At 36.9% G+C, this 11,893-nt stretch overlaps 1 protein-coding gene and 1 long non-coding RNA gene across 6 annotated transcripts in view; one reads left to right on the top strand and one right to left on the bottom strand.

The window, feature by feature from the left end:
- The first annotated feature begins 499 nt into the window (after positions 1-499).
- The window catches only part of LOC109050796 (transcription factor Maf-like), a 79,681-nt gene continuing 68,287 nt past the window's right edge, over positions 500-11,893 (top strand). The window contains exons 1-2 of one of the 5 annotated variants that reach the window (XR_006158621.1): positions 10,959-11,435; positions 11,515-11,798. Coding sequence is in view for 1 of the 5 variants with exons in the window: in XM_042753321.1 (XP_042609255.1) it covers positions 908-1,872 (965 nt within the window). In the remaining 4 variants the exon portion in view is untranslated. Of the gene's footprint in view, positions 1,873-10,958; positions 11,799-11,893 lie in introns of those variants that run through there. The other 4 variants (XR_006158622.1, XR_006158623.1, XM_042753321.1 and 1 more) reach the window with 4 other exon arrangements.
- On the bottom strand, positions 3,873-11,431 carry LOC122142458. Its single transcript, XR_006158624.1, has 4 exons — positions 11,290-11,431; positions 10,552-11,198; positions 9,505-9,765; positions 3,873-4,621 (listed from the first exon to the last, which is right to left on the bottom strand). It is a non-coding gene; the product is annotated as an uncharacterized LOC122142458 (long non-coding RNA).

The following is an 11,893-nucleotide window of genomic DNA, read 5'->3' as shown; positions in this document are numbered from 1 at the left end:
AAATTACTAATAACCTATTATTAAACATTTTAGTAGGATGCCTCAACCGATACCGTAATTAAAACATTACTTGCGTGACATTTATAGACTTTCATTATGACTATAAATGATTTATTTTAAGAAATGTCAGTAATATAGTCTTTTAAACAAGTATTAATATAACTTAAGTGTAAATTATCTTTTTAAGGTTATTAATAAGCCTATATCATGTATAAATCATTATGATTGCATACTGTTAGAACGCTTGATTTAAAACAATATGCAATGTGGGGAAGATGAAAAGATGCTTTACCTGCTGTAAACAGCGAAAACAAAATCACTGTCCATAAAGAGTTAAAGTCGTCTCTGTCAGTTCTGACAGTTCGGAAAACTTTTGTTTCTTCTCTAGTATGTAAATTGACCGTCGGTTTCAGCGAGCCTATTGGCTACGAGTCCGAGTCAATTTCGTATTTCAAACCTGACGTCAGGGCGGCTATAAAACTCAGCATTGCTTTTATACTCCTATGCTCGGTGATCCTTTAAAAACTCTAGAACAAGCACGGAGTACTTTTTTATTTTTTCCAGCCAAGCATCCAATTGCCAATCACATACATGTTACGGTCTTCATTTCTACGAAACTATTGAAAAAAAGGACTCCACGCAGCCATGCAGTGTTAAATGTTTGCAACTCAAACGCGTCGACACTCGCGCACAAAGAGAGAGGAACTAGAGACGCGCGCGCTCCTGCGTCTGTTGCGCGAAAGGCGATAAGGCGTCAATTTAAAAAAAAATAAATCGGCGCCGGCGAACCCCTTTCTCTGCTTTTGAAGAATTAAATAAAGAAATCAAGCTGGCTCACGCTGTCTCGAACCCGACCACTCTGACAGCTGCTCTTCACCCCCTTTGGAGGACTGTCAACAGCAAAAGGATGGCATCAGAACTGGCAATGAGCAGCTCCGACCTGCCCACCGGTCCCCTGGCCATGGAATATGTTAATGACTTCGATCTGATGAAGTTTGAAGTGAAAAAGGAGCCGGTGGAGCCCGATCGCAGCATCAGCCAGTGCAACCGCCTGATCGCCGGGGGATCCCTGTCTTCCACCCCGATGAGCACGCCTTGCAGCTCGGTTCCCCCTTCCCCAAGCTTCTCGGCGCCCAGTCCGGGCTCCGGGAGCGAGCAGAGGGCACACCTGGAGGATTTCTACTGGATGACCGGCTACCAACAGCAGCTCAACCCAGAGGCCTTTGGGTTCAGCCCCGAGGACGCGGTGGAGGCGCTGATCAACAGCAGTCACCAGCTCCAGAGCTTCGACGGCTATGCTAGAGGGCAGCAGTTTACCAGCGCAGCCGGGCCGGGAGGCGCCATGGCCGGCGAGGAGATGGGATCCGCCGCCGCGGTGGTCTCCGCGGTCATCGCGGCCGCCGCAGCCCAGAACGGCGCGCCGCACCACCACCACCATCACCACCACCACCCGGGCGGGCACCATCCGACGCCCGGCGTGCAGTCCAGCGGCAACCCCGCCAGCCACCAGCACATGCACCTGGACGACCGCTTCTCGGACGAGCAGCTGGTGACCATGTCCGTGCGCGAGCTCAACCGGCAGCTGCGGGGGGTCAGCAAAGAGGAGGTGATCCGGCTCAAACAGAAGAGGAGAACCCTCAAAAACAGAGGCTATGCCCAGTCGTGTCGCTACAAGCGGGTCCAGCAGAGGCACGTCCTGGAGGGCGAGAAGACCCAGCTGCTGCAGCAGGTGGACCACCTCAAGCAGGAGATCTCCAGACTGGTGCGCGAGAGAGACGCGTACAAAGAGAAGTACGAGAAGCTCATCAGCAGCGGCTTCAGAGAAAACGGATCGAGCAGCGACAACAACCCGTCGTCCCCGGAGTTTTTCATGTGAGTTTACCGGCACTTAATAGAGCAGCGGTGTGCGCGCGTTGTTCTCGCGTTGTGTTGGATTGGGCAGTCCTCTCACTTTTTTTTTTATTATTTTTATTTTTGTGTTAGATTTAGATCCGTTTAATCCAGTAATGAAGAAATCGAGTTTTAGAGTTTAGCCCACGTTAACTTTTGCTCTGCGCTTTTTGGACAACAGTAGGACTCTTTCCATCGCCGAGTTCTTTTCATTTTGTCTGTTCTGTTGAAACTGTAATATGGGAACGTGCTTTCATTTGATATTTCCCCATGTTGCCTTGTGTTGCGTAACTTTTAAGCTCACATTTTTCTAAAGTTCCAGTGACACATCACGCTGGTTTCGTGAGGGCACTGTACACTGAAAGCGCGTGAACTCATCCCCTCATAAGGCGAGCGAGACTGACTGTGTGTTTCATTCAAACTCCATCATTCTGTGTTGTTGTGAAGAACTCATTCAGTGATGTATTTATTCGTGTATCGGACGCGATGTGTCGACCCCACATGCTGGTCATGTTTTTCTTTCTTTTACCTGAACGACCTGAACTGAAATGCTCCGACATTACATTCATTTTCTCATTGTCTGGTCCTGTCCACTTTTTTGGGACTCTGAGCAAAAAAGTGACATCTTTTCATCCCCTTCATGAAACATTGCCTCCATGATTTTTGCGACAAACTTTTCTGTACAGCAATTTTAGCGATGAAACATGTTTTTGGCAAAAAGAGTGATTCTGTATGATTATCCTTTTTCTTTCTTTTTTTGTCAAACGAAGAGACATTATTAAACCCCTGAAACAACTGTAACTTATCTCAGTGTGATGCACTTAAGACTGTGAAAGATTTTCGATTTGACAAATATGTCACTCCACATATTGCTTGAACATAAAATATGGTCAAATGAACGATTTCGAACTGTTCAGTGGACTGAAGTGTTTATAAACTATTCTCATTCAAGAGAAGAATATTGCATCAATGAAGAATGAAGAGTCTGTCTTAGTACGCGCATTCAAAACTCTTATTTTAGGATTTGCATCTAAATATAAATCAAATTATTACATGAGAGAATAGTGAAATATTTCGGAGCACGCTGCTGTAAAATATTTACTTGCATCAGGTGGGAAATAAAACCTTTTTCAGAAAACTTATACTTGTGTAACATGCATATTAGTACGTTTTAATATTTGATATCGATTATGATTGACGAATAATGACTGTACAAACTGGAGCAGTATATAGTTAATCAATAAATCTTAAATATTTAAAATCAAATGACCTCGTGTTATTTATCAGAGCACGCCTAAAATGTGAGACTTTCACTGAATACAGTATTTAATATTACATGCTGACTGGGAAATTAAATCATTTTTAATAGCTTTGAGGAAAGTTCACGATTTGACTTGTTGCCGCTTGACAGTTCGCTCGAGTTTCGAGCAAATATTCTCTTATTAAATCGAATTTGCTTAAAATGTAATTGAACTAAAATAACATATGACAGATACAATTATTTATAATTGAAAAAAGCCAGCATAACTTGGTATACAGCTGCATTGTTTGATAAACATGGCAAAATGCGCTCGCACTTATTTGCACTCGCTGTGAGAGTTTATATCAGAATATTTCACTAAATATCATTCGATATAATCTAAAAATTCATTTACAAGCAAAAACCTATATTTAAATAGCACTTGATTTCAGGAGGGAAACCCCTTTTTCCCCTTTTTAAACATTTATTTCTGTTACTTGCTTTGCAAAAAAATTAATCTAATTTGGTCCACCGCGCAGTTTAAACACATCTTATCTTAGTTTATTTTCGCTGTCCTGGTTAATCATTAATTTAGTGAGACTATATACTTGTTTAAACTGCTATTTAAATAACTAGGCTAGTATATTCCGCAAAAAAAAAAAAAAAAAAAAAATACTGATTTTGACAAACAGATTCGCCTCTAAATCACTGGAGATTTACCAAAGCGCACTGGAAATTTAAGGAAACTGTCAGTACCATAAATTATTGTTTTCTTTGGATAGGAATAACCTGACAGTGAGCTTACAGTTTATTAGCTATTAATAACCTTTATTTCTTTTCTACCAGTTATAACTCAGGCCTATTAGTTAACTCAGAAATGTCATTAGCAGATACTTTCACTTAGAGCTCACCAGAACAAATGAGTCGTGGTCTGTTTGTGTTTTCTGAAGCACAAAACTAAATTCATGAGTTGTCTGTACACCATAAACTGAACTGAACAGTCTGTTTCTCAATGTCACATCTCCTTTTTGTTTTCTCCAACCTTCTTTATCTCTTCAGGACCATCATTCGTTCTCTCGAGCCATCACTATTATCAGCCCCAAAATAATTAGAAGAGTGAGTCGAGCTTCCCCTCTCACTGTCACAGCACACAGGATGTGGGCTCACAGCTGGAAAGAAAGTGAAAAGAAGTGTGTGTGTGTGTGGGACGTCTGTATTTAGGGCGTTGGGTGAAAACATAGTGGCTCATCAGCACAATGATGATTTGAATATCAAGCGGATGACGCACACACAGTCTTAAATGCATGGTGTTCGGAGGAGTTCATACGCTGCATGGTCCACGCCGTGGAAAGCACAGTGATTCCTTGCATGATTAATAGTGGAGAAAAGACCTCGTTTCTGCTCCTTTAAATTGATGAATCATTGGTGATTTTCCCCAGCTGGGCCTCGACTGTCTTTGAGTGGCTGCGGCGCATGTAATTTATGGCTTTTCTGTTTGATGAGGTCAAAACACAAAACCGGTTAATGACATCACCGTTATAACTCAGATCTGTAGATACACACTGTACCAGACAGCAGGTGCAGCGGGGATGCATTTTCTATTCCAGTTGTTTATTTGTTTATTTTATACCTTCTTTTATAATATACATCTATTTACAGCTTTTTAGACAGATTTTTTTCTCTAAAAGTTATTCTTCTTATTATTATTGATTTTTTTTTCTTTCTTTCTTTTTTTTTTTTTGCTTGCATAGATTATTATGCTTTTGGTATCTGCATTAGAAAACTTCAACAGTTTCAAAACGTGTTTCAAAACAAAAAGTGTGCAATACCAATTCAGTATGTTTCCTCTCTTTTTTCTATTCCATTAGATTTTTTTCATATGCTTCTAGTTCCAGATTTTTAGCCATATATATATATATATATATATATATATATATATATATATATATATATATATATATATATATATCAAGTTATTTTTATTATTATTTATTTATTTTGCTTGCGTAGAGTATGATACTTTTGGTATCTGCTTCATAAAACTACTAAGTGTGCAATATCTGTTCAGTATGTTGTGTGTGTGTGTGTGTGTATGTGTGTGTGAGTGTATGTGGTATGTGATATATATATATATATATATATATATATATATATATATATATATATATATATATATATATAATATATATATATATATATATATATGTGTGTGTGTGTCAGAAAATATTATTTAGATTTTTTTTATGTTTTTATTAATTTATTATTTCATTGCTTATATAATTTATTTATTAATCAAGTTATTATTATTATTATTATTTTCTTTTTTTTTGCAATATCAATTCAGTATGTCCCCTTTTGGTAACACTTTATAATAACTTCCATTTATAAATCATTAACACTCATTATACTATGCTTAACATATCATTAGTTAATATATATTCTCATAGCTATAAATTTGAGATACTGTTCTTGTTAATGTTTACTAATGAACTTACTAAACATTACCTAATGATTAACATATGATTAGTTAATGTGAATTGAAATGCTTACTTATGATCTTCATTTGTTGGTCTTTGTTTGTCATGTAGACCTCTATTTACACATCTTAACGAATAATCTGCTAATTATTTCTTCATGTTTTTGCAGTACTCAATCTAAAGTAGAAACTATTCATTATTTGCAAATGTTTATAAATGTTTACTAATCATTAGCATCTTTATGAGCAATCATCTCAACGGCAAAAAGTGTCCAGAAAGACCTGAATTTAGCCAGTTCACACATCTTTACTAATCATGTATTAATAATTTGTTCATGTTCTAGCAATAGCTAATCTAAAGTAGAAACTATTCATCATTTGCAAATATTTATAAATGTTTACTAATCATTAGTACCTTTATGAGCAATCATCTCAACGGCAAAAAGTGTCCAGAAAGACCTGAATTTATCCAGTTCACACATCTTTACTAATCATGTATTAATAATTTGTTCATGTTCTAGCAATAGCTAATCTAAAGTAGAAACTTATCCTCATTTGTAAATGTTAATAAACAATTACTAATCATTTAGTATCTTTATGTGCACTGGCCTTTAGCTAATGTAACAAGGTTTGTGTAAAGGGTGGCTGGTTAAGTTTAGCTAAATGCTTGCTAAAGACATAACAGATTGTAATTTTGGTGCAAAAAATATTATATATAAAAATATTGTCTTTATTCCCTCAACACTCACATTAGTATACTGCTCTTCAGTATATCATTAAACAGGATATTCCTTGAACCATAAATAAACAGGGGAAAACAAATATATATATAATAATATATATATATATATCATATATATATATATATATTATATATAACCAAACCTGAGCCTTTTTTTTAAATACTTTTTCATTTATCAAAACAATATAATATTGACCCCTATACACTGTTGATGCTTTAACCAACCCTTAAACCTACACAAACCACCAAACCTGAGCCTAACTTTACTGTATCAGTAGCAGCAGAAGTGTTGTGCATTAACACAAGCTTTCAATCATATTATAACTTCTGTTAAAATCATTCGTAGATTTTCAATAAGTGTTTGATCATATGGAATTGAAAATTTAATGACATTTGTAAGCATTTTAACTTACATGAAATAATGATTTGTTTGAACATTATCTAATGTTTAATAGCAAACATAAACAAGCACATTAACTCACATTTCTAACTCTTTGAATATATATTAACCAATGATCAATTAAGCATTATATAAAGTTTGCTAATGATTTATTAATGAAAGTTATTATTACATTTACACCAATCCAGCTGTAACTATTTAAAACTTTCATCTAATTAAGCTTTCCTAACTCAAACCAGTATTATCAAACATTACGATGCACCGAAACACATCCTGTTCATCAGCTTCTGATGACGGTGCGCATTAGCACAGACGACGCAAACATTTCATTTCAGCTTGTGAATGAAGTCTGTGGATTTCATTACACACCTCGGATCCATAACCGACATGCATCTAGCACAAATCACCAAAACACACACACAGGCCAATGCTTTCACACCAATCCACACACACTCTGCGATTGCACTTAATTCAATCAGCAGCGGGATATTGACACCATATGTGCTCTAATCATTGGTTGCGGGCGATCCTGATTAGGTTATTACAGATAATATAGTTGTCTTCTGTCACAATATTGGTCTTTTGCATCCGAGGTCAACAATAGGAAATCACAGTTCAACTCATGCATATTGACATTTCAATCATTTACATACAGCAGCGTTTCTTCTTTAATCAAATCAGACATTGTTTCTGCTGGGAGGCGATGTTTAGCTTGGCAAGCATTTTTTTTTTTTTTTTTTTGCTTCTTTTTTTTTTTTAAGCACTCTGGGTAATTTTCTCACAGTGTGGATTAAAAATGATTGTCGTGACTGCCAGGCCTCGCCGAACGCAGAGAAATACGCCAGTGTCAAGCTCGAGTCGATTGTGCTCACGCAATAATTTGAGCAAATGCATTCTGGGAAACAAATTTGGAATAAAGTAATTATAGTTCTCGCAACTAAAACTTATAAATATGTATTTTTTAATCAAGGCTATGTCTTATCCAACATATAATAAATGAAGAGATAAATGTTTCTAGTAACACTTTCTCTGGTCTTCGGTGTCAAAGCACTGCAGGCGTTTTTCATTCTGAAGCACAAAAACAAGCTCGGCGGTGTTGGATCCGAGCTCATCTGCATCTCTCCACGCTAAACATTTCCATTTAGAGTGATTTAAAGGAGGGAGTTTATGTCCCTGCCATGTGCGTCCATCATCCCCCGACCCCTCTCTGCCTCTGTAAACCTGAGTTATAGAGCAGCTATTTGAAAAGATAATAATTTAACTTTCCCTCCACCGTCACACTGAGGAAATAGATGTGTTTGTGTTAAAGCTCTGAAGCTTTCCTTGTACTTTAGGATGCTTGATGCGTGATGCTGGAGTGTTTGTTTTTGAAAATCAGCCATGCGTTAGATCATCATGGGTGTGAGTTAAAGGGACAGCTCTTCAGAAACGGGGAAAAAATATAATAAAACTCATAATAAAATAAATGAATAATACTACTGTAATCTATTCACCCTCATGTCATTTGATTTTTAGTTATTTATTATGAAACACAAAAGGAAATTCGAAAAGGAAAGATTTAGTAGAAGGTTCAAGCTGCTCTTTTACGTACAATGAAAGTGGATGGTGACTGCATCTGCCAAGTAAATATATATATATATATATATATATATATATATATATATATATATATATATAATGCTGCACAAAAGTATCAAAATCACTTATTGTAGGCAATCCTGATTAGGTTATTACAGATAATAATAATATTAATAATAATATAGTTGTTTTTTTGTAATAATATTGGTCATACGCATTGATCTTATTGTTTCGAGGTCAAAAAAAGGAAATTATAGTTCAGATCATGACATTTCAGCCATTTATACATATAGCACAGTTCCATTATTTTTCAATCAATTACATTTATTTATTTATTTAATTGCATAGTTTCTTAAATTTGTTTCCACAAATTTTTGATTAACTATCCCTTTTACTCACACCCATGATTATCTTATTTCTTTTTTATTCATGTATTTACTTGTTTATTTAATTACTGAAATGTACAGTTTCACACACACACACACACACACACACACACACAGACAGATAGATAGATAGATAGATAGATAGATAGATAGATAGATAGATAGATAGATAGATAGATATTTTTATTTATATTTTCATGAACTATCACTTTTACTCACACCCATATTTATTTACTCATTAATTAATTGTAGTTTATTTATTTTTTACACATTTTTGATGAGCTATCCTCATATTGATCTACGTATGCTGATTAAAACAGTCTATGTTTACAATTTTACAAGTCTTATAATGCCAAATAACTAACTTGTCTTATTGTTTGTGAGATCAACAATAGGAAATCTCAGTTCAACTCATGACATTTCACTCATTGACATACAGTATCATTATTATTTTCTAATCATGTTTAACATTTTACTTATATATTAACTTATTTAATAATATAGCTTATTGTATTTTATTTTCTCCCACATTTCTTATGAATTCTCCCTTTAACTCGCACCCGCAGTTATCTAACAGTTGCTGATTCAAACAGCTCATATGTTTTGTGCACTATTTCCCACGTCTTATAAAGCTAAATAGCTTTCTTTGAAAAAGATGACAGAATTGTAATGTTTCCCTGAACTATCCCTTTAATTGCAAAAGAATGTTAGAGTTTAAGGAAGAGCCCATAGAGGAGTGTATGTGTGTGTGGGTATTGTAGGCTTTGGCCTTGTGCCCGTCCTGTGTTATACCTGCATCTCAATGAAGCTGGCAAGGTGATTTACTGGCAAGGTGTCTGGGCTGCAGTCTCTCTCTCTCTCTCTCTCTCTCTCTCTCTCTCTCTTCTTTAACCAGCGAGTCAAAGCGACATTGATCTCTCAGCCAGGCAAGGTGACCTACAGAGCAGCACTTCCCAAGTCTTTCTTTTTTCGTCTTCATCTCTAACCCCTTTCCTTTTTTTTTTCATCGTGGAGTCGGTGGCGGGCCGTGACCCCGGCAAGTGATGTCATGTCCTGTGGCAGAGAGCACAGCTGTGAGGTGAATATGAAGACAAAAGCAAGTCCTTGAGCTGCTCTGTGCCACTCGTATCAATAAAACGCCTTCACAAAGTCTCGTTTCACAACCCCGGGCATTACAACAGCACTCTACCACAGACACGCTGCTGCTGAAGGACTGTTATCTGTACCTTAAAGGGAAAGCACACTCAAAAGTGAAACTATTCTCAAATATGCTTATTCACCTTCATGTTGCTCACATGTTGGCTCTCTCTTTTGATTTGTTGATGATTTTTTTTATTTTCCAATCAAACATTAAAAGAGAGCTACAATAGCCAGGCTGCTGGTTTCCATACAACAGGGGTGGATGGTCATCTCAGACACATTTAAAAATATAAAAGAAAGTGGCAGCTTGGATATATGAGTTGACTTTAAATTTTAAGGCAGCACAAACACTTAAGCCTACCTTTTTAAAGGTTATTTTTTTATGTATTTATTTATTTATTTTTACAGCGTTTTGCTAAACACATACCACTACAAAAACGTACCCCTACATACAAAAAATACATGCAATTTCCCGCTAAAATGAACACCAGCGGCAGTAAAACACCAACAACTTTTCTTCTTTTTCACATAAATTATTATTACAAGGGCATGTTATTGATTAATAAGTACTTACTTTCACACTGTGTCTTTCTATTTTATTACCTCAGAGTATTAACATAGTAGGTGGTTTTTAAATAAGTTCGCTTCACAGAACTATATATGGCATTTTAGATGTAGTAAACTTGCTCGGTAGCTCACCTGGTACAGCATTGCACTTGAGTCATGACGCTCGATTAAAGAGCTCAGATTTGTAAAAGTAAGCTAAAGCTGTATGGTTGCCTAGCAAATGCGTTTATCTCACTTTTGTTACTACTATTGCCAAGGTTTAGTACATGAGGTGCAGTGTTGCCAAGTCCGTGGTTTTCCCGCGGAATAGGGCTGCTTTAACACTGTTGCCGCGGATGGTTTTTCATGTCCACTGGTTGAAGCGACCTCAATAACGTGATATTTAGTCATGGAATGCGAATTTTACCAGGGGATCCCCGCCAAAAAAAAAACGTGTATTTTACTCCTGGAACGCGATTTTTAACGGGGGACTCCCCCTCTAAAGGCAACTGGGCTAGTTTTTAGTAGAAATTGGGCGGGTTTTGTCGAGAACACCTGGCAACCCCGATGAGGTGTACGTTATTTTCAAACGCGACAAACCATTAATCTTTCGATGCCACTCACCTGATATATCGTTTCCAAACTGACCAACCAGCGTGACAAAACATTAACACATTCACGTTCATTTGGAGAAAACTGCTGAACGCCTTTTCTTTTTAGCGCCACTTAGCCTACTGGATATTACTATTTGAAAGAAACTTTTGTATTAATGTCTTCGAAGTCATGTGTTTCCAGTCGGCCTGGATTGAACAAAAAAGGGGGAAAAAAACAGTTAAATATTGTGTTATTAATCAATGCCGTATTTTAACACAAAATGAGTATTTTCCTCACAAGAGAAGTGTTTCCAAAGCATTTCAAATGCGCGTTTGACGATACAAACATCCTTCGACGAAGTGCGTTCAGTTTAATCTTCTGTTGTATCGATTGCACATCAACAAGGAAGTTATCACGTGTATCATAAACGCGGCAGGTTTTGGGTGAGCTATTTCTTTTAAAGCTGGTCTCGCTGCATTTAAACGTTGTCCTGTGGTAGAGTTTCTCTCTATGTTGTCGGAGGTATTAGCGCGCGCTGTAAACACGCGGGTGTGCTGAGGGGGGTCTGGCCCCGGAGATCACAGGACAGAATGAACGGCTCTGGGAACTGAACTGGGTCGTGGGTTTAACAGGCGTGCTCTGTGGGGATATGTGCTGCTAACTTTAACTCTGTTAACAGAAGCACTACACCTGAGAGACAAAGAAAAGTGTTAGTTACACCGCAGGTTGCATATTAATTGCTTTCGCAGTTCTTGTGAGTTTTGCTTTATGTATAATATACATAAAGCTTAAAGGTGTAAAACAAGGTCAGTCATTTTTTTTTTATTGTTAAAATTATGCATATATATGTACACACACACACACTTCCATATCTCCATTTGTATTGTTTTGTTTCAGATAA

This window comes from Cyprinus carpio, chromosome B25, assembly GCF_018340385.1.
Source record: "Cyprinus carpio isolate SPL01 chromosome B25, ASM1834038v1, whole genome shotgun sequence".
Lineage (NCBI taxonomy): Eukaryota > Metazoa > Chordata > Actinopteri > Cypriniformes > Cyprinidae > Cyprinus > Cyprinus carpio.
The sequence above is the reverse complement of the archived record's forward strand: the minus strand, read 5'-3'. Positions and strand labels throughout refer to the sequence as shown.